Below are 23,643 nucleotides of genomic sequence, written 5' to 3'. Positions count from 1 at the left end.
CAATAATAATATGCTGCCAATTTATTTGCAGGAAATAGCTGACAACCTATTCAGAAATTAAGCATCATCTAGAAGAAGGGAAAACATCTCTCAAACAGCCAGTCAAGGTTACTGATACAACTAACACAGAGATTTGAGAACTGCTGTTCAGACAGTCCTATGACTTGGCAGGACATCACTTCCAAGGAATTTCAGTCCAAGAGGCCACTGGCAAGGGAAGACAGCTCTTCTTCTCGAGCTGTACAGCTATGATGAGAAGCATCCTGCTTGATTTTTGGGCAGTATTGAATCAAGCCCATTCTGCACAGAAGAGACAGCATAGCACATCAAAGCAGTAACATGGTCAGAAAATCACGGACACCACTAACAAGAAAAAAATGAAATTAATTACCCACAGTGTACTGAAATCACTCATGTGCACAAACCACAAGCCTATGGGTTCCTAATGTCCAGAACAGCAAGAACTCAAAAACTAACTGCAGTTTCTGAGTCAAAAATGACTGGGGAAAAGCAAGCCACAAACCAACCCAGAATTTCATAGAGCTATCCTAATGCACCAGGGAACAGCAAGGAAACAGGACAACAAAAAAAGAAATAATACTGAAATTGCCCATTTCAGATAGAGCCCTTGAAGTAGAATGAGTGCTGGACCTTGCACAAGGGGATGTGGCCAAGCAGGGACCTTCCTTACCAGCAGCAGCCAGCAGCAAACAGTAGCAAGCTGCAACACAGTGTTCATCGCAGAGGATGTCAGTCCAGCTCTGCCTTGCAACAGAGAAACCAAGAATATCTTGGGGGGTGGGCAGAGATGAGGAGAAAAAAAAATAATCAGTTTTCATCTGGAGAAAATACTTTTTTCCCTGTGCATGTTAGATAGGATCACACGGTGGGTAGACCTGCAAAGCTTCTGTATCAAACTGTCACAAGGAAGATCCTTGGAGGACAGAAGAATGCACTTCTGATGGCAAGAATTGAGTCTCACACTGAACGTGGAAGAACAAAGAAAAGAAAGGTTAAGAAAGAAAAAAAAAAATGCACAGCTAGCAAAGATTTCTTAAACCATGTTCAAATTTTCACAGGCAAATTTTGGGATAATCACTCCCTAAGTGTTAAACCAAGGCTGTAGTTTGGCAAACACTTTAAGCTGGCATAAATTTGCATTGCTGCTGAAAGAAAGTCTCACCATCTGCCAGTCCCCTGTGCCAGCACAAACATCCGAACATTGAACCAGGAGCACTTCTTTTGCCAGTTTATTTTTCAGATGGATCAGTTCCCCAAACCAGTTCACAGGATGGCCATGTAAATACTTGTGCTGGCAAAGAAGAGGGACTGCTTCTCCGGCAGCACCAGCCAGAAGCGTTCACTGAACTACAGCCTAAGACACAGGGGTATGGAGAAGTTGCTAGCAGTCACAGGTGGTGCTCCCCACCCTCAGACATGCTATATTCATACTACACTTCAAAATTACAATCACCACACAGTTGCCCCTCAGAAACTAGTATATCTTTGTAATTTTTTCTAGTAGGAGAACCTGCCGTAATCTCAGCCGTGTTCACGTTTTCATTTTCACTGGCCATAAACAAGTGTCTTTTCTGGATGCTGTGCTTCTTGATCAAAAGATCATCTGCATTAGAGACAAGAGAGAGCCTTTTGATCATCTATTCATTTTGGGACCCAAAATGCTTGTACATGAGCAACAACAAACGAAACTGTACTCATCGCATGTCAGGGCTCTAGCCCAACAGGGATTTGAGAACTGTGGGCTGCTGAGTATCCATGAATCACTATACAACCCTTCACTAACCAGCACTTTCGTCTAGAAAAAAAGACTGTTGCCAACAAACACATCACTGTCAGGAAAAGAATCAGTAAGGATGAGCATCAGTCATATTCTGTATCAAGCATCTCAAGCGATTATTGGGAGACAGAGAGACCTAGCCACACTTTCCCACAACTCGGTGACAAAGTCAAACCCATCCATTACGAACCAATTAAATCAGCAGGCTTTCTACCAAGAAATAAATTCAAGGCGTGACAGTGAAATAAATGCCCAGAATGATACAGAAGAATCTCTAATTGGGCATGCCACAAGCAAATTGAGGGGAAGCCCCCCACTTTACAGATGCTCCTCAGCCCGGATCCCCAGCCGCAGCTCTTGGGTCCTCTGATCAGAGCGGGACTCACCGGAGCTGCAGCAGAGCCCCGCACCCGCCTCTGTGCTCACTTTCCTTCTACTGGCGTTTCACCACCATCATCACTTCCCAGTACCTGCTTGCTTGCTGAATCCTTATTCTCTACCTCTGATTTTCCCCTGTCTTCTTATTGCCACGCACACTCATGGTTGTATTTTGCAGAATCAGATACAGCGGAAAGAACATCCAGGAATCTTGCTCGGGTCTCCTGTATGCTATTTTAAACAGCATCTGCAAAACTCAGATTTAACCTATCCTCCTCCCATGTTCCCTCTGCCCCCCCCCCCCCCCCCCCCTCAGTGCTACACAGCTGCTGACAGCTTCAGTTCTATCAGCTGATTACTGCTCCTTCATTACATCTCTCTTTCCTTGGTAACATTAATCCAACATGTTTGTAAGAAAGCTGCAACATAAACAAACAGCCAGAGCAGAGAGCCTCTTCTTTCCAGCTTACAGAAAAGCTAACAGCAGGGTATGAGAAATCCACTCACTCTTAGAGGATTATTTTCTAAAGGAGCATTACTAACTTTGAAAGAAGCTAATTTAACAGGGCGCAGTCAGACTAGTCCGAATCTGGAGCCCTCTAGGTCTTCAGAAAACTCCAGGATGCTCTAGTGCGCAGCATCATATTGAAAACTGATGAGCATCCAGGGAGTTATAAGCAGCAGTTAAAGTACTTACAATCAGGTCAGTTTATTTTGAGATTGGAGGCGGGGAGAGTTAGAGATGAGCAAATCTGCTATTCAACAATTTCAAGAAAAAGCAGAAAAGCAGGCTTGCACAATGCGTAGCTAATAAAGCAAATTTTTAAGCCACTGACGGCTGAGAAGCGGCAGGTACCACTGGCCTACTGGTAGAAACAGGAGAGCATTAAAATGCAGCAATTTGAACTATAGGTCTTCTGACAGGTTACAAGGAGCGGGAATGAAGCAAAAACTAAAGGGATGTAACCAGGGACTGTCAAACTGTCTATTCAATCTCCTACTAATAAAAGGCCATGGGTAGGCTTAGGAGACGGATGGCACTGGGTGTGATGGGAGCAGAAGCAGGAACAGCTAATAGATCAGATGTCCGTTCATACAGCGATTATGAGGAATCCAGTCCACAGCTGGGACGCCCCAATATTACTGCAATACCAGTAAAGGATGCCAACTTCAGCTTTCTATGAAGTTTTAGATAATCAGCAGAGACCACAACAGGGGAAAGAGAAACCTAGCAAAGAAATGATAAAGCTGCCCCCTCCCTTAACCCCTTCTCAGCCTCTGTGTGGGCAAGGAGTTAAAAACCTTCTCACCTGGGTGAGATTCAAAAGGATTTCATTCCCTGACTTTGATGAGCAGGTTTATACCTCCACTGGCTATCTAAGACAGGACAGGCAGGAAACAGAAATATGTGCACATACAAGTATGGTAACTGATAAGAGAAAAGAAAAAAAAAAAAGGGGATTAATATTTTGTGAAGAGACGGAAGAAGAAAAACGTAGAAAATAACAGGAAGTAGGAGAAAGACGCTACAGCTCACGTATGCAAGTATGTGCCACCATCTGCTAGAGAAAAGAAGGAAGCAGACTCTGGAAAGAAAGAGACTAAGAGAACAAAAGCAAGGAATGCAGTAAGTCAAGACTTCTGAGATGAGTAAGTAGTTAGCCGTTCTCTTATACCTGCTGCTGTAGTGTCCACACACCTGAGAGGTAGATGCCTAGTTTGCACCTACTGCTATATGGATAACTTTCAGGCTGGAGAGTAATCTACTGTCAGGTCTAAGCAGAACCACATCGGTTTAAGTAGATCAGTTCTAGGTAACCCAGTTAATCTAGAGAAAAACCCCAACAGAGGCTTTCAAATGTTAAATCTCAGGTTTCTCACACCTAATGTTTTCCCTTATTTCATGTCCTTTACCTTAAGAGACTGGCCCTGATGAATATAAATCAGTTTAAAACAGATTCCATTAAAACAATGTAGCTTTCTCCCTGATACAGAGTTTTACAGGCTAAGAGATGCAAGGTATACATCTCAAGACCCATTTCTTTTCCCCTTTTCATGTACTGCTTTCTAGACACTTTGTAGAAGTGATGGCAAGTTCAACAACAACAATGCCAAGAGGTATGCGAGTTAAGCCTTTGCTAAATTTGAAGTGATAATCCAGGCATCATGTCTTCCATTTTACCTACAGCTCTTTTTCCCCAACACCAAAAACAATTAGCCTTGATCAAGAGCATCATTAAAACCTTTGATCAATAATCCATTCAATTCTGTAGAAGTACCCAGCTGCTAGTTAAAGCACAGAGAATAAAACTCTTAAGATTTTATAGGTATATTTAGTTAACAAAACATTTTTGAAGACTCAGTAATAGAAAGAGGATAGGTATTTCAGCACACTGTGGAGCGGATTTATTTATGATTCATTCCCTCTAATAGGATATGCTTGTTTACAGAGCTTGAACTAGATCTGGTAAAGGTTAAAGATTCAATAAAAGCTCCTGTGACTCCTGTGACATAATGCCAACCCTTGCACAACATTCGAAAACAAAGCCAGTTTTCTAAGACGACACTGCAGTGAATCCAACAACAATATTTTCAGTAACTGGATGCAAGTGGTTTGGGGTTTTTGCTTGTTTTTCATTTAAAGGTCTAATAAAAAAAATATTAAAGCTAGGCTTAAAAAAACCACAAGACAACACACCTTTAGAACTGTTAATACAAAAATCATCTTCTCCTCAAAGCTACAACACTGCACAACTGATTTCTCACTAAATGGCTTTTTGAGGAAACACAAACTCCTAGACTTCACCACCCCAGATCTCCTCAGCCCAGGTACATCCCTGACATTTATGAGCACAGTCCAATGCTAGCAGATCCCCTGTTGCATGAGGTGCTGTACCAAACTGCAATCATTTAATACATGCCAACCCATCACCTTGTGCAGCTAGCACTGGTAGTGTTTTAGAGAGGGCAGGGGGATCCCCAAGGGCTGGCATTCTTTTGCTGGTTCAGATGCCGGGGGAACTACAAATCTCAGCAGTGACACTGCAAATTGGTTTATTTAGCACCTTCAGTAAAATGGTACGCTAAGTTCTCCACACACCAACTATGCAAACCACAGTACTGCAACATATGCACACAGGAGTAGTAAAACTATTCTGTAAGAGCTCAGTCGGCCAAGGTGTGCTACCCTTCCATGCATTTTGGTCTTATTACTTGAAATGAAACCAGTGAGAATAAATACTACACGTGCATCGTTCCTTTTAAAAAGTCTGCTGTAAATGCAAACGCAACGTACCCATCAAGATTTGAAAGCAGACTGTGTTTGACTAAATGAACTAAGCAGCTGTCACCACGCAAAGTGCACCGACAGAAAAGCTCCAGAGTAACCTGTTGCAGCTATTCAAGTATCTCCACTGCACAGCCTTCTATACTGCCAAGAATAAAAAGTATACCGGGACTCTGGCGCAACGCAATCAAACCTCAATTCAGAAACAGCAAGGGCAAGAAGTGAAGAAAAAATTACTTCAGATAACCAAGAGGCGTCTCTGTTTATATTACAACTTCCCTTTTGCCCTCTAAACAGCCAGGAGCCCTGAAGGGATGTACAGATGTCTCCACTGACGGATTGCTCCCCCCCCACCCCCGACTCAACTTACTGCGGCATTAAGGGCAGAGGAAAGGTACAGATCTCCAGGGATGCAAAAGAAGAGAGAAGGGGAAAGTCACACCACTCCCATCCCTGCTGACTTTACGAATGAGCATTCCCAAACGCTGACAAACCCCGCGTTTCGACAGATCACACTCTTCCACTGACTTGTCCATCTCTTCTCATCAACGGCTTCTGTTTCTTCAGCTTGGGCGAATCTGTGAGAGTGACTGACAGCTTTCATTCTGCTCTTGCTGAAACTTTAGGGAACTGAGCTTTCCTGCAGCACAAGCACTGACTTTTTGTGGGGAGATAAGCAAGGGAAGGTGAGAAGACAGAAAGTGATGCACTTCTGTACCACCAAGGAGTAAAGCACTGCACCTTCACCAGCCTGCCCCCCTGCATCTGTTCTGATCCCCCAAATACAGAGGAATTTCAGCAGTGACTGAAAACCAACAATCTTCATTGCTTCGCTGTTGCTCCACAAAAGCGTGCATGCAGCATGAAGAGATTTTCCCCTCTCTTTCACAACTAGCCAAAGTATCGACTACTTAGAAAAATAAGGTACAGTAGCCCAGGAATCGCACGCATGGTTCAGGATTACAATTCTGAAAGTCCTTTTCTAAAGCCCTGGCACGTATTATTTATGGAAGCATACCTCTGCGCATAAACACAGAAGCGGTATTCCTCTTTGCTGCATAAAACTGAAACCCAGCAAAACCACTGATATTTTTAGAGTGCAAGTTTGAAGCACGGGGGCCTTAAAGAGATTTAGGAGTGTCTGAAAGATGAGTTGGGTTAGAAAAGTCCAAGCTAACAGGGATCTAGGAGGAATCTAGACCACGCTCCTGTTAAAAAGTTTTAGCACAGTACTGGTTCAACTAAAGGTACACAAAGGCCGCGTTTCCAAAAAAAAAAAAAAAAAAAAAGAAAAAGAAAAAGAAAAATTCCCACTCACTTCTCTTTATCACGGGAGTTTCTCGTGCCCCAAACAAATGCAAGGCTGTTTTTTTGCCTTACAGTTTCTCCCCTCCTCCCTCCCGCAGCTTCCTACCAGCTGAGATTCTGCAGCTGCAGCAACAACAGTCTGTCTGTGACAGTGCAACCACCGCGGCGGGATGGTTCCTACCAATTCACTAGCTTCCTTATGTTTTAATAGAGGTAGCACATTGTGAAGGGGCTTCCCCCCCTCTTTTTTTTTTTTGAACTGAAAAGATACTGATGAATATTCATTACTAGCCCTTTATCAAGGGCGTGATTTTTATTTAAAGGACTGGAAGGGAATTGCAAATTAGGCTAATACAATGGGAGATTTTGACTCGGTTCTCTGGTCTCGAAATACAGCTAAAGAGTAAGGATTTGCAGAAAAGAGACTTGATGAGAGTAAAAAAAAAACCGAAACAAAAAACCCCACAGAAAAACCCAACCTCTTCCCAAAGCCACCCTGCTCCTCACGGCTGTGCCTCTGCTGCCCGGGGTCTCCTCTCCGCATTTTTAAGTCTAACACTTGGCAGGCCGCATTCTGAGCCAGGGCTTACCAAAACGCGACCTATTCATGCGAGCCTGCAAAAAAGTTACGCACAGAATTTTTCATACTCCTCGGGAAGTCCCGTTCCGGGTAAGGTGCGTGCAGCTGTGGCTGCCGAGAAGGCATTGCAGCCGGCGCCTAGCGCACGCTACCCCGCCGCGTTCAGAAGCCAATGAGTATATTGCTTTCAGTTTTTTCGGGAGACCTCGGCAAAACTGGCATTTTAATAATTCATCGCCTAGCGGGTCAGCTTCCAAGTCAAGTTTTTAAGAAAACGCAAGGATATAAATGAGATCGCTTTGGGGGGGGGGGGGGGGGGGTTTGCCTTCCCCCCCCCCCCCCCCCCTTCCTCCCCCCTGCTCTGGAAAAGCAGAGAGGCAAACCAACCCTTTCACACCTTCAGGGTCCAAAGCGATTTCCCCCCCCCCCGGGGCGCTGACCGCGGACAACACCCGTCCCCGGGGCTGCGGCCGAACCGGCCCCGGGGACGGGGCTGCGGGGAGGGAGCGGGGTGCGTGTGTGTGAGACAGACAGACCGACCGACCCAGACAGACGGACGGACGTGCGCACACGCACGCACACCCGCAGACAGGCGTACACGTGCGCGCACACACGCCCCTGCCCGGGCAAGCGCCGGCTCTGCCGCCCCCCCCCCCCCCCCTCCCGCCCGACCCGGCTGCAGGAGGAAGGGGAAAGGGGGGGGGGGGGGGGGTGTCACCGGTCCCCGCACTCACTTTCGTCCTGCCGTTGATTTTGTAGTTGCCCAGCTTGCCGTTGCAGTGTCGGATGAGATCGTCCATGCTGTTCATGAGGAGCCGGATGGTCTGGCAGCCCGGCTCCTTGCCCTCCACCCAGGTGATCTTGTCGCCGCGGATGTCCTTGGAGGAGTCGCTCTTCTGGCTGACGAGCTGCCCGTCGGTGAAGCGGCCGGTGTGGTGGAGGGCCCGCACCTCCTGGGCCACCAGCCCGCCCAGCTCCTTGCCGAGGAAGTCGTCCACCACGCAAATGCCGTGCTTGTTCATGCAGGGCACGATGTACTCCAGCGCCAGCCGCTGCGGCACCAGCGACTTCGTCTGCCCGTTGGGGCGCAGCGCGGCCCCGCCGGGCCCCGCCTGCACGCCGCCCGGGTACAGGTTCGACTTGTCCCGGTACAGCAGCACCGCCTCCCCGGAGGGCGACGGGGACTGGGCCGGCGCCGGGGCCGGGGCCGCGGCCGCGGCCTCCGCCTCACCGCCGCCGGCGGCCGCTCCTGCGGCGGCGACGGCGACGACGTGGTTGTTGGTCAGCGGGGCGGCCTCGCCGGGGGCCTCCGGAGGCGGCGGCGGCGGCGGCGGCGGCGCTGCGCCCTTCCCCGCCGCCGCTCCGGCTCCGGCCGCCCGGCTGCCGCCTCCCGCCGCGGCCCCGCCGCTGTGGGCGCGGGTCGGCGGCGGGGGTTGCCCGCCGCGGGGCTCGGCAGCGCCCCCTGCTGCGGCCGTCGCTGCTGCCGCTGCCGCCGCCGCCGCCGCCGTGCCTCCGCCGCGGCAGATGAGCTTGTGCTTCTTCCAGTCCTGGCGCTGGTGCTCCTTGCTGCAGTAGAAGGAGCTGCGGCAGCGCCCGCACCGCAGCAGGTTCTCCATCTTCCCGCACAGCTCGCAGTACTGACGGTCCCGCTCGCTGCTGCCTCCGCCGCCGCTACTCTCGCCGCCGCCGCCGCCGCCCTGGCCGGCTCCGCCGCCGCTGTCATTCGCCATGGCGCTGGTGGTGGTGGTGGTGCCGCCGCAGCCCCGCTCCGCGGCCGTAGGGGTTATGTAAGGAGGCGGGCGGGAGCGGCGCTAACGCGGGCCCCCACCCGGCCGCGCGGGGAGGGAGCGCTCACTGCATCATGGCCGCCCGGCTCCGCCGCGGCCCCCGCCGCCCTCCCGCCCTCCGCCGGCCCGCGGCCTGCCTTCGGGGGCGGCCGGGCGCGGGGCTGCCGCGGGGGCCCGCGCGCCGCCCTCCCTTGCGCCGCTAACGCCGCTTAGCGCCGCCTCATCGCCGCCCCGCCGGCGGCGTGCGCGGCCGAGGGGGTGGCGGCAGCGGCGGCGGCGGGGGGGTGGGGGTGGTGGTGGGGGGGGGGGGGGGAGCGGCGGTGGGGCGGGAGGAGGGGGGATGGCGGGGCGGGGGGGGGGGGGGAGCTGCCTTCCGCTCCCCGCCCGGCCTCTCTGCCCAGTGCGCGGGCCGGAGCGGCCGCCGCCTCTCTCCGCCGCTGTGTCGGGGCGAGGAGGAGGCGCCACTCTCGCGGCCCGCTTTGCACGTACGCCACTTCCAGCCCGCCAGCGCCGCCGGCGCGTCACGGCGGGCGGGGCCGCGCCGCGCCGCTGACCGGGCGGGGCCGGGCGGGGCCGGGCCGGGCCGGGGAAGGCCGGCCCGCAGCGTACCGCACCGCACCGCACGGCGCGGAGCCCGGCCCCGGCGTCGAGCGCACGGACGGGCTGCGGGCCGTGGGCCGGGCGGTCCTCGGCCGGGGCGGCGGGCGGCAGCGGCCCCCTGAGGAGCGCGGTCTCCGCCACGGCCCCAGAGGCGGGGGGGGAGACCGGGCTTTGGGGGGGGGGGGGGGGGGGTGTCACCGATGTGGGCTGCCCGGGACGCCCCCCGCCGTCCCCGGGCGGTCGATGGTGGGTGCCCTTGTCCCTGTCGCCGGTGGCGAGCTGCCCCTCGGGGTCGGGCGGAGGGGGCACCGAGGAGCAGGAGGGGAGCCGGGCTGACATGGAAGCCGGGCGCTGTGGCGCCATGAGTGACAGGGAGGGTGGCGGCCGCACCCGGCCACAGCGGCGGGCCAGGTTTTGTCACTCCCGTAAGGCCCCAAAATATCCCCGCCGGATAGCTGGCAGAGGGGGACGTGCGCTGGCTCCCTCCTAAATAACCTGTGGCTTCTGTCCCGCCTAACCCGGCGGTAACAAAGGCCGGAGTCAGACCGGTTAAAAAAGCAAAAAGCAGGAAGAAGGAGCAGGTGATGTGGCCTCTGAAAGGAGGAGAGGCCAGGAGCTGGGGCCAGTGCTGTGATCAACATGGCAAAGCCCCTGACAGGAAAAAGGAAGTTGGTTTGGCAGAGCCGCGCCGGTGGAAGGACGAAGGGCCCGGCGCAGTCACGTCGGCTGTCAGAAGCCACACGAGGACCGGGACTCCTCTGAGGTGATGCGTAAGCTCCGATTGATCCGGCTTAACCGTGGCTTTGCTTGCTTGTGGTAGATGTTAGGAAAGCGGAGTGTATTCTTCTACGATTTCCTGCGATACAGCCCAACATGGTGGTCGGTGCCTCAGAGCCTCGTGGTAAGCTGGAGCAAGGACTCCTCCCGGGCTGGGGGAATTCTCCTGCCCACCCCATCCCACCCCCCCCCCCGGAGAACCATTTGGTGAACAGGCAGCAAGCGTGCGCTCCATGGGCTGGGCTGGTGAGAGGCAGCGCCTGCAGTTGGTGTGCCCAGCCTGTAAGTTAAGCGAATCCGTTCTAAAGTCCACCAAGTGTCAAATACATGAGCCAATATACAGATCTGGAGGTAGAAGGGTGAAATGGATCCTCTGGTTGGTAACCCATAGGCTGCCGCAGACTTCCGTGTGATTTTGACAAGTCGGTTTTAATTCGCCACTGCAGAAGAGGAATAGTAATGCTTTTTTGCTCCTCGCAGGCTGTTGTGAAGCTTAAGACTGTAATATACTTGTATTACAGTGAAATGGCTTTATGTACGCAATTAAAATGGTTTGGTTCTTATCATCTCTCTATATGGAACTGGATTCAAAATTAATTGACATAGCAGTAGGACTTGGAGGAATGTTGGGCACTGCGTGTACTACATGAAGAACGTAAAAGGAGAAACAGAGTGTGCCAAGGCTACAAACGCCTGTGGTACATACACAGAAAATGAGGAGCAAAAACAGGGTGAATTGTTAGAAAGACAGAAGGAATCCCGAGAGGACAAGGTCATGAAAGCCCAAAGGATGAGATTTCAAGGTGAGTGTGATCAGCGAGCTCCAAGGCTGAATTAAATAAAAATAAGCCGAATGAACTGGAAAAGCTGGGAACTAAAAACAGATACGAGTTGCAGATTAGTAATTTCTTTGTTCATTGCCCTTAAAGGGAGGAAAATACAGCGGCAGAGGCAGAAGGAAGTGGGTCAAAAACTAGTTTTAAATTCAGAACATAAAGTGGACAGATTTTTAATCTAGGTTTAATGAGAGTTGTTCTTTAACTACAGGTATATGAGGTATGTCGGAAATATTAGGCTAGGCATTCCTCTGGCTTGCTTTAAACTGAGATTAACGCAGCTGAATTCCTTGGACTTGCAGCATTGTTAAACCGAGCTAAATGAGAAGAGAGTCAAGGCTGTTATTTTCAAAAACTTGAGAAATGCAAACAATGACGTTCTGCCAGAAAAAGACTGAAGAGTTAAAAACCTTTTGCATTTGTTGCATACTCCTTCACCAAACATAATGGAGATGAAAGTCACAGACCCTAAACTCAGTAGTCCAACTATGAAACAAGAAAAGGACCAAGGTACAAATATGGTGCCTGGCTAAAACCTAATGATAGTTACTAATTTATGGGCTAATTTGGCTTCAAAAGTCTTTTGTTCTTTCCCACCTGTCTTTTGGGATGCAATTAAAGGTCTTGGTCTTGGTTTTTACATTTGCTAATGTGCTGAGCTACTTCAGGTTGTCTTGACATACTGTTCCCCAGCATGGTCAACAGAAATGCCAAGTTCAACAAAATCCACCTTCGGTTATGTGAAGCATTTGCCATATTTTATGATTACAGCACTTCACCAGAGGCACAAAACAGTTTAATGAAGGTTGTTGTCCAGTGACAAAGCTGCAGAAAGAGTGGTGGTGGTGGTAAGGAAACTCTGGAAGACAATGAGTATTTATATTACAATAGTGTCTACAGCATGCTAGAAATGTTTTCCAAGCATATAAAGACTCTATTCATTGCCAAAGAGCTTGTTCCGTAAAAGAGAGCGTAAGGACAAAGCACGATGAAAAGCCGACATGCGGTATACAAAGCAAAATGACCAACATGATGGTTGCCAAAACTGAGGGGGAAGGGACTTCCTCCTCCTTCTTTTCTGCTGGTTACTCTTCACTTGCTCCTTAATGTGGCATTTCCAAGATAGCTAATTTCTTGTCTGTGTCAGTGAATGTTGGAAAAGAACTTGACTGGTGACTAGGTAATGATGAGACATACTGCTTTGCAGAGAATGCGGATGAAAAGTCTTTAATACCAGTCATGATGAGGATGCAAGGTCGTAGTTTTTTCTCACCACTTAGATATGGATCTGATATGTTTATTAGAAATGCAAAAAAAAAAAAAAAAAGGTTGGTCAATGAATAACTTCTCTGTTTTCATTAAGTAGTAATAATAGCTGCATTTATACCATGCTTTAGATATTTTGAGTACTGCAGCAGTAAGGTTGTATAAGCAACCAAAAAGGAATCTTTGAAGCCCAGGGCAAGGGGGGGAATACAGAATAACAAGATTAGGCAATTTTAATTCACAGAACAAAATCAGCTTAGGAATAAAGTTTAAATAAAAAAGTAATCTCATCTTCAGATAGGTTCGCTGTGAACAGGAAAAAAGTCCCTGGAACTCCAGGCTAAGTTTTTCACTGCTGCCAGAAGGCCACTTGGAAGCTACACATGCTCCTGAGCTGGTAGTGCAAGGTGTCAGTCAGACACATGTGCCCACGACAGCGTCACGATTAAAATTCAGAACTTGGGGGCCTGTAGCATTTGCTCTCTTTCCCTCCACACCACTCCACTGTGTTATTCAGCCTGACTGCTCTTACTCCACTTAAACCACTGTGCACTGATCTCAACAGTGGCATTTTTCAGGCTTGCTTTTCATACTAGCAAGTGAACTGTAACAGGTTTGCAGCTTTTCCAAATAAAACTAGAGTACTGTTTGTCTGAGTTGGATTCTCTGTTAAACTCACTTCCTTTCTAAACAGGACAAACTGTACAAAGTACATCCACAAGGCTGTGGAAGTACTCCTTTGTCAAATGCATGCTCTTGGCGTGGTTTATTCATCTCCCCGATACCTCCCCTGCCCCCCTGTTTCTGCAAAGCGAGGAAAGGCTCACCCGTTAGAGGTGATCAGGAAGGTGTGGGGTTATTGACTGGCTGTGCTAGCGGCGGACCATTACAGCGAAGCACACGACTGCCTGCAGGGTCCCATCAAGTCACTCTGTGGCCAGCACAAGCTAAGGGGTCTCAGCAGTGTTCAGGATCCAGGCTTCAGCTCTCTGATAGACCAAGAGCTTGATATTCTCCTCTCACAGTATGCAGTGGCACACAGCCCTTGGGACAACGAAGGGTCAGGCTCAGAGTCCTGAAAATAAACCCTGGACCACCTCCCATCCCGCTTAGTGCTTGTTGATGCCATTGTAGAGTTTCCCTAAAAGTTTCTGCTGAAACTAAAGTAACAGAATAATTTGGTTGATTATCACTGAATAGCATAATGGTGTAATGTTTAAAGGAAAAACCTTGCATTATAATCTGAGATTATAAGGGTTGGGCTAAATTATAAGGAGAAGTATTTTCAATTACTTTGTGTAAACTTGTGTTTAATATTGTGTTTAATATTGCGGGATTCCTCCGGGCTCTTCGACTAAAATTGTTTTTGCTGTCCCTGAATCTGTCTGAAATGATATGCATTTGCTTCTCTGGGAATATAGCCTATTTTTATTACACCAAAAATATGGTTAGGGTTGATCCAGAGAGATTTATACATATTAAAATATTTGACTATTAATTTTTTTCATATTTAAAGAAAGATTAATTACACTAGTGAAGAACAAGACAATGTCCTTTTTATTTTTTTTAAATGAAAATGCTGCTACCAGATGTCTGTATCTGTAAAGCTATGGAAATGCAGCTGAGCTTAGAAAATGCTCAAGACTGACTCATTCCAGTTTTGTCCTCATTTTAAACTTTGTACCATGGAAAGTTCAAAAGCTTGTTCCACATTGTTTGTGAGGTTTCTCCAGAGGGAGTATTTCTGGCTTTGGTTAGAAAAAAAACTCCCTGTCTTGCTAAAGATTGACAATTATGTACATTTTTGGCCTCAACTTAAGCAAGCCAGCAGGCCCTCAGGGTGCTTAAAGTCCAATTATGGACAGAAAGTTACTTTTAAAGAACATTTTTTAAACACTATTTGAAATCCCATGCACTGATACAGCGATAAGAAGTTTGGGGGGGAGGGGGGGAATCAAAAAGAAAAGATTCTTGGTTTATCTGTATGTAGGTCAAATTTATCTGCACTGCTCCGGAAGCTTTTCTCTATTTTGGTGGAGACAAGTCTTCCCAGCGTGAGAAAAAGGGACTCCAACGTAAAGAAAGTCTCTCCAGTGCTTCGTAGGGCCACAAGCAAAACATGACCTTTTCACTTTGCATCTGATATGTGCTTCCTGCCCCTGTGTCATCATGATTCAGCATCGTGACATGCTGAAAGATCATCAAGGTGGAAACAATGCCGAGCAGTGTTAGGATGATGTGACCTGCCATGATTATTTTGCACGTACCTGATTTATTGCACATCATATTTTCTCTTCCCTCGTCTTTCAGCTGCCAGGCACGTAGTTCTCCCTTCTGCCAGTGCCTGGCCTCGCATTTGGGAAAGAGAACAGGGATGCCCTGGGGTGTGGGCAAGAAGGACAGTTTGCTCTGTGCCCCTTGGTTTGGGAAGCTTGAGAGCGCCTCGGCTCATGCATTACAATATATCCTGCTATTTAATGAGTTACAGTCTCTGCTTTTTTTTTCCTGATTCCCTAGTAACTATTACCCAGAGCTCAAGGGAGGAACTCAAACTGTTCCTGATGCCATAAAGATGTATTTGTTAAAAGACTGGACGTTTTATCTTTGGGTGGAGATGCAGTTTCTTTTCCCTTTCTCCAGCTGGCTAGCACAATTTCTGGTATCTCTAAATTCTGTTTCTTATTGAGGTAGTTGTACCAGTAAGAGAGATTCTAAGACAACAGCAAGCTTAAAACGTTTGCTGCAATAAAAGAAGAAACCTGTCGCAGTAATTTAAGAGAGGAAGGAAAAGATAATAGGGAATTTTTGAGCTGATAAGACCGACTAGGTGTTATTCCTCAATAAGACTTAGGGGGGTGATTTTTTTTTTTTTTTTTTTTTTTTGACAAAGCAATTTCTCGAGAAGAATGGGGACAGGCTTCATTTTTGTTTGTTTGCCAAGTGAACAATGGTGTCCTCCCCCTTTTCTTGAACAATGGGGATACAATATTATAGCTCATGTTTTGTTAAACTATCAAGATAGCACATGTGTCCTGAAGAGCTCACCTTTGCCAGGGCTGGCTGCAGACACGCACAAAAGCATTCTGAGCCTGAACCCTGAAGAGCTGTCGTGTTCCAGATGGACTCAGTACAGCTCAGCACCGTGTTCTCCTGCACTCCCTGCTCCCCCTTCTGCCAGGACAGCGCCGGTGTGTTCCCATGCAGCTCTCTGATTCGTGTCAAGATGCAATGTCCTCTTGCTCTCCTGCCATTGCCCCCCTCAGTGTCTGCCCCATCCCCAGGGCTTGGTGAAGCCTTTTCTTGCATTTCAGTCCTTCCCGAAGACGCAGGCTTTTACCCTGTGCCCTTCTGTTTGCCATCAGCGCTCTTCTTGTGCCCTTCTGCAACGCTTTCTTCGGCTGTGGTACATTTAAGTCGCGGTGTTGAGTTGCTGCCCACCAAAAGGGGTGGTTCTGCTCCCTCCAGCAGCATGCTCCTTAGCACCACGCTTGTCAAGCCCTTTGGTGAGTCAGTTCAAGAGAATAGTTTTCTGTTGGATTAACGAGTTGGATCAGCTTACCAAGTGGTTTGATGTGGTGCAAGAGAGGGTGTGGACCAGCAGGGCCAGGAGTCAGGGAGAGAAAAGCAGGACCACCCAAGTCAGAACGGTAAGCTGACTCAGTCACGTCATGTAACTTCACCCTTATTTACTTCATATTATATAACTTGACCCATTTCTACTTTCTCTGAGACTGAGAGAGAAGCTTTTCCTTTTGAAACTTTTGAATTGAGAGAATCAGCAGATCCAAAATGCGGGATATTCTATACCAAGACAGGATAATGGCTAGCATCAGCTGGTTCGGCTATCTGAGGATGCAGGGAGAGGTGTTTTAGGCTATTGATGCTGTGAACAGCATGCCAGGGACTCACATTTTGTAAGGGTTTGGTGTTTTTTTCTTTTCAGGTTTTAGTAGTTGAAAGGTTCTGTCTGTTGATTAAAATACTTCTTGAGATTTTAGAACTGAACAAATGTGGTCTTAAAAATTGTGATATCGATGCACACTCATCCTGATGTTGTTCTGTGTCTTCTTGTTTCCTATGCTAAGAAGAACAACCCTTGTGCAAATACTCTTAGTCTAATACCGGAGTAAGGTATTTCAGCATGTTTTAAAGCTCTTCCCAAGCAACTTACACCAATGACAGATATTTACTAAACCAGGAATGCTGGTAGTGGATATATAGTAATTTAAATTCCTATATTAATATGAAAAAATTGTTTCCTTCCCCCTGCATGATCTAAATTGACACCATTCATTTTATCTCTTTCAATGGACATTCAGATGGCACAATGCTGTTAATGGATCCAGTAAAACATAATGCCGGAATTGTATGCTGGAGAGCTTTTACAAAGCAGTACCTAAATACTAGGTCCCGGAGAATTAAACTTACGAGGAGTTTGTGCAAGTACACAGCTGAATATGAATTATTAACATCTTTGGTTTGTTCTTGGAGTGATAGTACATGCTACAGAGCTGTAATTAGGGCTGGGTTGTATCTGAGTCTTGCTATCGTGCTGCGTCAGATTGTCACTGTTAGAATTGCTACCCCTGAACCTGTTCCTTGCTCACCCAGCTAGCTAATTAGTGACCTAGAGATAAGGTGGCATTTATTGGTACTAGAAGAAATGGCCTTTCATTTTTATGCAGAAGCAAAAAACAGGTCAGCAAGCAATTTACACATTCTTCATCCACCCACAGTGCAGTGGAAGATGATAATGCTTATCTTGTCAGGAGATGGATTTCACTTTTTATTCCTTACTGTTTCATTAGGCTTACATTTTCTCCCTGACAATATTTGCTCTTTTTTTTGTTGTTGTCAGTTGGGGTATTTTTGTTGTTGATTGGTTGGTTTTGGGGGAAGGTTAACCTCAGACTGTGTCTAATGCTAGGACCATGTTCAGGAGTTTTCATTAAAAAACAGATTCCTAAAAGGACTTCTCAGATTACAGTTTCCTCACTGTGTGATATAGATAGAGTCTGAACTGGAGGGGATAGGCAGAGAATAGATAAAGACTCAATCCTCACCTATTTACCAAATGTTGTTGAAATTTGGGTGGGAGGCAACGCTCCTCCCATGTGCAAACATATCCTCCAATAAAAGCCATGTGCTGTGGGCAAAAGTAGTTAAGGGCTTGCTGCTTTTTTTTTTTTAAATAAACAGCAACTTATCAATGTGAGAGGCCAAATAGCTCATATACACACAAAGGCTCGTGTGTTTGTGGATATGCCTACTCTGCGTACCCAGCCTGGCTCCTGCCTTATTTTAGCTAAGGTGACCATTTCTCCCCTATTTTAAGAAATATTCCGTATTTCATCTGTGACATGAGGAAAATAAATGCTGAATCATATCTTTGTGGAGCAACACTCAGCGGTGCATTTGTTAATGGAACCGTATTTTCAATTTAAAAATATCGGCCTCAAGAGACTGAATCTTTTAAGAAAAAACTACAGCGCGAAGCTAAACACAGTTCTCCCTCTCTGTTATCTTAAGATAGTACTGAATTGCAGACCCAGGATAAAAATCAATTGAGAATGTGGGTTCATGTCAGAGAATCTGCCCCACGCCTCCGATTCTGCATTTGTAATCCAGATATGGACAAGACATGTCAGGAAGAAAACTTCAGAGGTTCATAAATGCCAATGTATAACCCCAAATGCTTGCCTGGTGCGCTATATATTTTACTGCAAAGGTTTAGTGAATGCTATATGCAGGGCAAAGCTATGAAGCAAGGTAGCAAGCTCATTTTCCTTTGTAAGCCTTCAGAGCAGCTAGATGGGAGCCCTTCCAGAAAGCTCTCTGGAAACTTTCATCTAGCCTCAGCGCTCTATAAATAGAGGAGGTCTTCATCCCCGAGGAGGTTTTGCAATGCCGTTCTGCAGGGGAGTGCCGAACTGCAAGGAAGGCAGCAGCAGGAGAGTTACGGAGCAGCATGGTGGGACCGGGAAGGGGACCAGGATCTCCTTGAATGTGAGATGAGGTCTGCGGACAGGTAGAGAGGAGGCTAATTAAGATGGAAGGCTCTTCCCAAAAACGGGTGTGCGGGGAGAAATTCCCTTAGATCCTACACAGAAACTACTGCCAGCAGAGTGGAAAATGCAGCCACAGTGACCGTCAGCTGCAAATGACAAAGAAAGATACCTGATATTCCCTCAATCAGTCAAGAAACACTCCTGAAGAGGAGAACTTTTGCTCACTGGAACAAACGGGAAAATGCTTTCGCTGGGATCAGCGAAAACAGCAATAAATGCCATAAGAATTACTGTAGTTTACCACGTAGAAGTTTTTTAATTGCTCTGATGGACTGTCACAAGTGAGATAATATGCGACAGAGTAATCACAAACATAACTCTGGAGTAAGACCCAAGAGCAAAACACTTGGAACTTTGTTGCTAAAAAATATGTAAATATATAACAAAATCAGCTGATTGCTACAGAAGCTAGAAAAATCTGTCCTAACACTCTCCGTTTTCATTAACGTAGGTCCCTTGATTGTGAGAGCAGATTAAAAAGCGTTGTATTTTCCAAGATTTATCTACAGTTTAAATGTGGGGCAAAAATTTTGTTGGGGTCAAGCTTCGTGTATTTTTTTCAAAATAAATAACTTTAAAAATGCTATTGAAAAAGAAAAATTCACTTTGACTTCTGATAGCTCAGCCTCATGGCAATATCAAAATCTCGGTTACTATACATTTAAAAGAGGAATACTCCATTACCTGTTTGATTATTTTCAGGGAAAAATCTGAAAATATAAAAAAGAGGCTTAATTCCGACTAAGCACAGTAATTTGGAGCCAACAAAGCTAATTTGGGTGACAACATTCTGTCTACAGAAGAATGAAAAACGAAAGCATTTTCCTGCTCACAGACTGCATATCGAACACAGTGGGCTATAGATAAGTTACTATTTGATCTCAAAGACCTTTGATATGCAATCTTGAAATGTTTTTCTTCCTGCCAGCAGAATTTCAGAGTTAAGAGAGATCTTTATTTTGTTGATATAAAAATAATATGGAAATGATAATATAGGAACACTGAGCCATTGCCCTACAAGATTATCATCATCCCTCTGTCTTCCTGAAAGTGTCATCCAGATACAATTTCTTTAAAGGTGAGGGAGATGTGCTTTCCGTGCCAGAACAGTACTAACTTCTTTCAGCGTGCTAAGGTTTTATGGTAGTTTTAAAATCAGAACAATCTGATCTTAGATGGGCTAGAATGTATGATACAATGTGCTAATTATAAGGTAAATTACAAGGAAAAAAAAACCCAGCCCAAAACTAATGTCAAATTACTTGGTCATACATATGGCTTTCAAGTATGCCGTGACAAAACATGTACAAATGAGAAGGGATTTCAAACAGTAGTATGCATTAGCTCCCAAACACTTCCCTTTGCTTTTTAATTCCAGTGAGCAAAATCATCCTAGCCTATCCTAGCCTGCTTCAACTGAATTGTCTACTGCAATCTCAAAGGCCAGAGTGGAAGGAGTTTTTTCATGTAAACAAATCTGTTTACACACACAAGGGAAGAGCAGTCACTCCGCTGTCGGTGTAATCCCTCTGAGCAGCTTCACAGAAACCTGAAGGCTGTACTCTTGAAGTGGTGCACACGTAGCTGAGATGTGTACAGTGGTTTCCAGAATATTTTGTTAATATTTTGCTAAGTACTGAAATACGTTGTTCATCGATTGGTTTGGCTGCACGCTGTGTTCGTGTGAGAGTGCCTGAGAAGGAAGGGGGAGGCCAGAACCTGTTTCCAAGTGGTTTATTGACTATTAAACTCTTATAGCCAGATAAAAGCAGCAGCAAATAACCTGATCCATGTGTTACAACAGTGCACAGTCTCACCTTCTCCCTCCCTGCATCATATTTCCTATCTAGGTCACTGTGCAGTGCGAGGCTGTTGGTTTACCAGATAATGTTTCCACACGTTGACCCAGACGCGGTGATGACAGGCACGTTTTCAGGCTGTTTATGCAAACCACCAGTGTCCCGAGCCTGCTCCTGGCACGTATTTTACCTTCCTCCTTGCTGGTTTGGTGCCTGGTATGGCTTGCCCAGCCTTATGGACAGAATTGGCTCTACTGACATCTAAACAGCTTTGTAGATAAAGCCATCTTGCCGTCAGCCTGTCAAACATAAATTCCATCACTACCCTGCAACTGCTATGTAATTAAATGTTCTCCTGCTAGGCATACTCTGGTTTAACGAGTTTTATGAGTCATGGCAGCAAAGGGAAAGGAGAGTCCCCAAAAACAAGAATGGGCACAAACACCCCCTTGATAATCATCTTATTTAGAGAGAATAAGGTTCTCGCCTGTCCAGAGAAGTGAACGCCACGTCTCCTCGGATCCCTTGTCAGAGTATCCCACACTGATGCTCACTAAGGTACCCAGAGAATGTGATTTTGCAGTTCTGAATTACCAAAAACTTGGTAGTACAGATGCTTGCAAGGAAGTGGTTGGTTTTGAGCGTGCGGCGTACTGGTTTGAGAGTGCTTGAGAAGGAAGGAAGAGGTGAGAACTTGCAAATTCTGTGCTCTCATAGGCTCAACCCCAACCCCATCTACACCACAAGACATGTATTACACGTATGAGGAGAGCATCTCCTTCTCCTTTGTGTTGCCAGGGCTCGGCAGTCAAGATCCCAGATTCTAAAGCAGCACTGAAACAGTTTCTTCGCAGCTGCAAGCAACGAGGTGCACGACAATCACCGGTGCGAGAAGGCAGCTCAGCGGCACCGCTGTCTTCCCCCACCGCGGCAGAGGAAGGCTCGCCGTGCATCGCCAGGACCGTCTGCACCCCCCTGCTTTCACACCGGCAACGTGCACGGGGCAGCCTGGCTTTGCTTGTCCCCCCCGGGTGGACCTATATGCTAGCTGTAGATAACTGCCAAGGTGGGGAAAAGGCAGTCAAGGAGCCTGTGGGGATGAGAAAAGGAGCTCCTCTGACCAGACTCGCCCTCTCGGTGTAGCTCACGCCGAACACAACGAGCCACGGAAAGAGAATGTCAGCTGCCTTAGCTTCTGGGTGCATGGGGCAAATCACCACAGAGGTGTATAAGCCAATATTTAAACTCCGGGTCTGTCGGCTGAAGAGATTACCACTCGCCCAGCACTCAGGCACACCGTCCCCGTGTCCCCCCCCCCGCCAGCTTTCCTTGACCTATTTACTAGCAATGAAATAGATGCAGGCAGACCTTGCTTTTCAACTGCTTGAGCTAGCACGGCTCGCTTTGACTCCAGAGGGCCGAGGGAAGCACGTACGAGCAGTTTTGCTGACAAAACCATGAGGGTAGTTGTGGTTAGCGGGAGAACGGTGGCCAGCCGGGGTGGGGTAGACCGGGGCATTAACCCTTCAACTACAGCTGGAAGAAGACTTGGGTCTGCAGCCTGGTTGTGGCCATACAGCTGCATACAGGCTATGACTGCCCAAGCAAGAGGACTCCCCGGTCCTCTCCCATGGCTGCCCTTGTCTCTCCGAGGACCGAGCACCGCGTCCTCAGCGCAGGGGCCGGCCACACCGCGCTGAGCTGGCTCGTGTCCAGCGCTTGCAGCAACACGCAGCAGGAATGACGGGGGTCTGTGCTGTCCCCCCAGACGGGACAGGGATCAGCCTCTGCTTACCCTGTCCTTTCACCTTAAGCTCTTCATCTATCTAGGTCCCCTTGCAAATGCCGAATTAAACCCTTAATACACCTGAGCAGGGATGGAGGGTTAAATCAGATGAAAGATTAGAGTACCTGAGCAGGATATATGCTTAACTAAGGGTCCAGAGCCTAAAACTAAAGTCCCAAATGCCCCCAGGCAACTGGCTACACCCCTCGTGGTGCCAAGACTTGCTAGGCAGCTGCCCGTGGGAGCTGCCCGTCCCTGTTCGTAGCCAGAGCTGCTGCTCTCTGGGCAGCTTGGCACCTGCCTGTTCCAGACCAGGACACCAGCCTCGTGTGGTGGGCATCCTAACCCACCGGCAGAAGAAAGTGGCACATGAAATGCTTCGCAAAACCCTGCAAACCTGAGGCAGGTGCCTGACCTGCAGAAAGCAGTGGGATTCATGCGCAGCCTGCTCCTCCAGCCACAGCCGGTTTCTTGCTTCTCCCCTTTTCAGTCCTTCAGGCAATTTTTGAGGTAGCCACCAAAGCACATGCTTGAGGTGCTGGCAGAAGAGCGAGGCCTGTGCAAGCAAGAAGCATGGTCCGTACACGAGAAGCATGGGAGGTCTGGCATACAGCACCTTCAGTTTGTACATCCCAGGAAAAATGAAAAACCAGTAAATAAAACTGCCTGCTTGTTTTGGCTCAGGTGACTGGAGGCTGAGACTAGGTAGTGTGAGTTAGTATAATTTAATCTCTATTTCTCTGTCTTTTATAAGCTGTGAAGTTCATGCTGATTTTCTGTCTCTCATATGACTTTCTCGATCTTCACAGGCTTCAGTTCTGATTTCTTTTTAAACCTTGATATATCCATGCTATTTTTAGTCTTGCAGAGTATTTTTGGATAATATCTACAAGATACAGTCTGTTTTAGCCAGCCTCACAGCCAAAACTGTGCCAGACTCTCCTTCTCTTATACCTTGATTGCTGCAACGTCCTTTCTCTGGTTGTGAGACGCATACACGTTTGCCCTGCGGATATTTATTCACAGGACTGCTGCAAAAGTTGTTCTCTTCACTTGCCAGTTTTGTCACCCCTTTCCACTGACACCCTTATCTGGGTAGGAGAAGTACTCAACCCAATTTCTACAAGCCCATTTATATTGTTGCTGAAGGTATGACCCTATCCATGCAGATGGACTTATTTGCACATGCACAGCGGGTGGAGCAGATTTTGCTGCGCCCCAGGTTGCTGCAAGAAGGAGCTCAGCCGGAGGCACCCTGCTGCTGTGACACCCCCGGGGCATCACACACCCCTCGGGGCTTGCTCCAAATGAGCCGCAGGCGGCTATTTGTTTCCAGCACCACCTTTCCTGGTGTCCCAGGGCCCCATCGCTGTT

At 47.7% G+C, this 23,643-nt stretch overlaps 1 protein-coding gene and 1 long non-coding RNA gene across 5 annotated transcripts in view; one reads left to right on the top strand and one right to left on the bottom strand.

Moving 5' to 3' along the window:
- Positions 1-9,323, bottom strand: part of EGLN1 (egl-9 family hypoxia inducible factor 1) — a 595,298-nt gene extending 585,975 nt beyond the window's left edge. For all 4 annotated transcript variants that reach the window (XR_007509862.1, XR_007509863.1, XR_007509864.1 and 1 more), the window contains exon 1: positions 8,085-9,323. Coding sequence is in view for 1 of the 4 variants with exons in the window: in XM_049831370.1 (XP_049687327.1) it covers positions 8,085-9,080 (996 nt within the window). In the remaining 3 variants the exon portion in view is untranslated. The remainder of the gene's footprint in view (positions 1-8,084) is intronic.
- A 613-nt stretch (positions 9,324-9,936) lies between these two features.
- On the top strand, positions 9,937-12,697 carry LOC126051760 (uncharacterized). The gene is made up of 2 exons (XR_007509866.1): positions 9,937-11,317; positions 11,653-12,697. It is a non-coding gene; the product is annotated as an uncharacterized LOC126051760 (long non-coding RNA).
- Positions 12,698-23,643: the final 10,946 nt, after the last annotated feature.

The sequence above is a fragment of the Accipiter gentilis genome, chromosome 28, assembly GCF_929443795.1.
Source record: "Accipiter gentilis chromosome 28, bAccGen1.1, whole genome shotgun sequence".
In the NCBI taxonomy this organism is placed as follows: domain Eukaryota; kingdom Metazoa; phylum Chordata; class Aves; order Accipitriformes; family Accipitridae; genus Astur; species Astur gentilis.
Note: the sequence above shows the minus strand (reverse complement) of the source record. Positions and strands in the feature narration are given on the sequence as shown.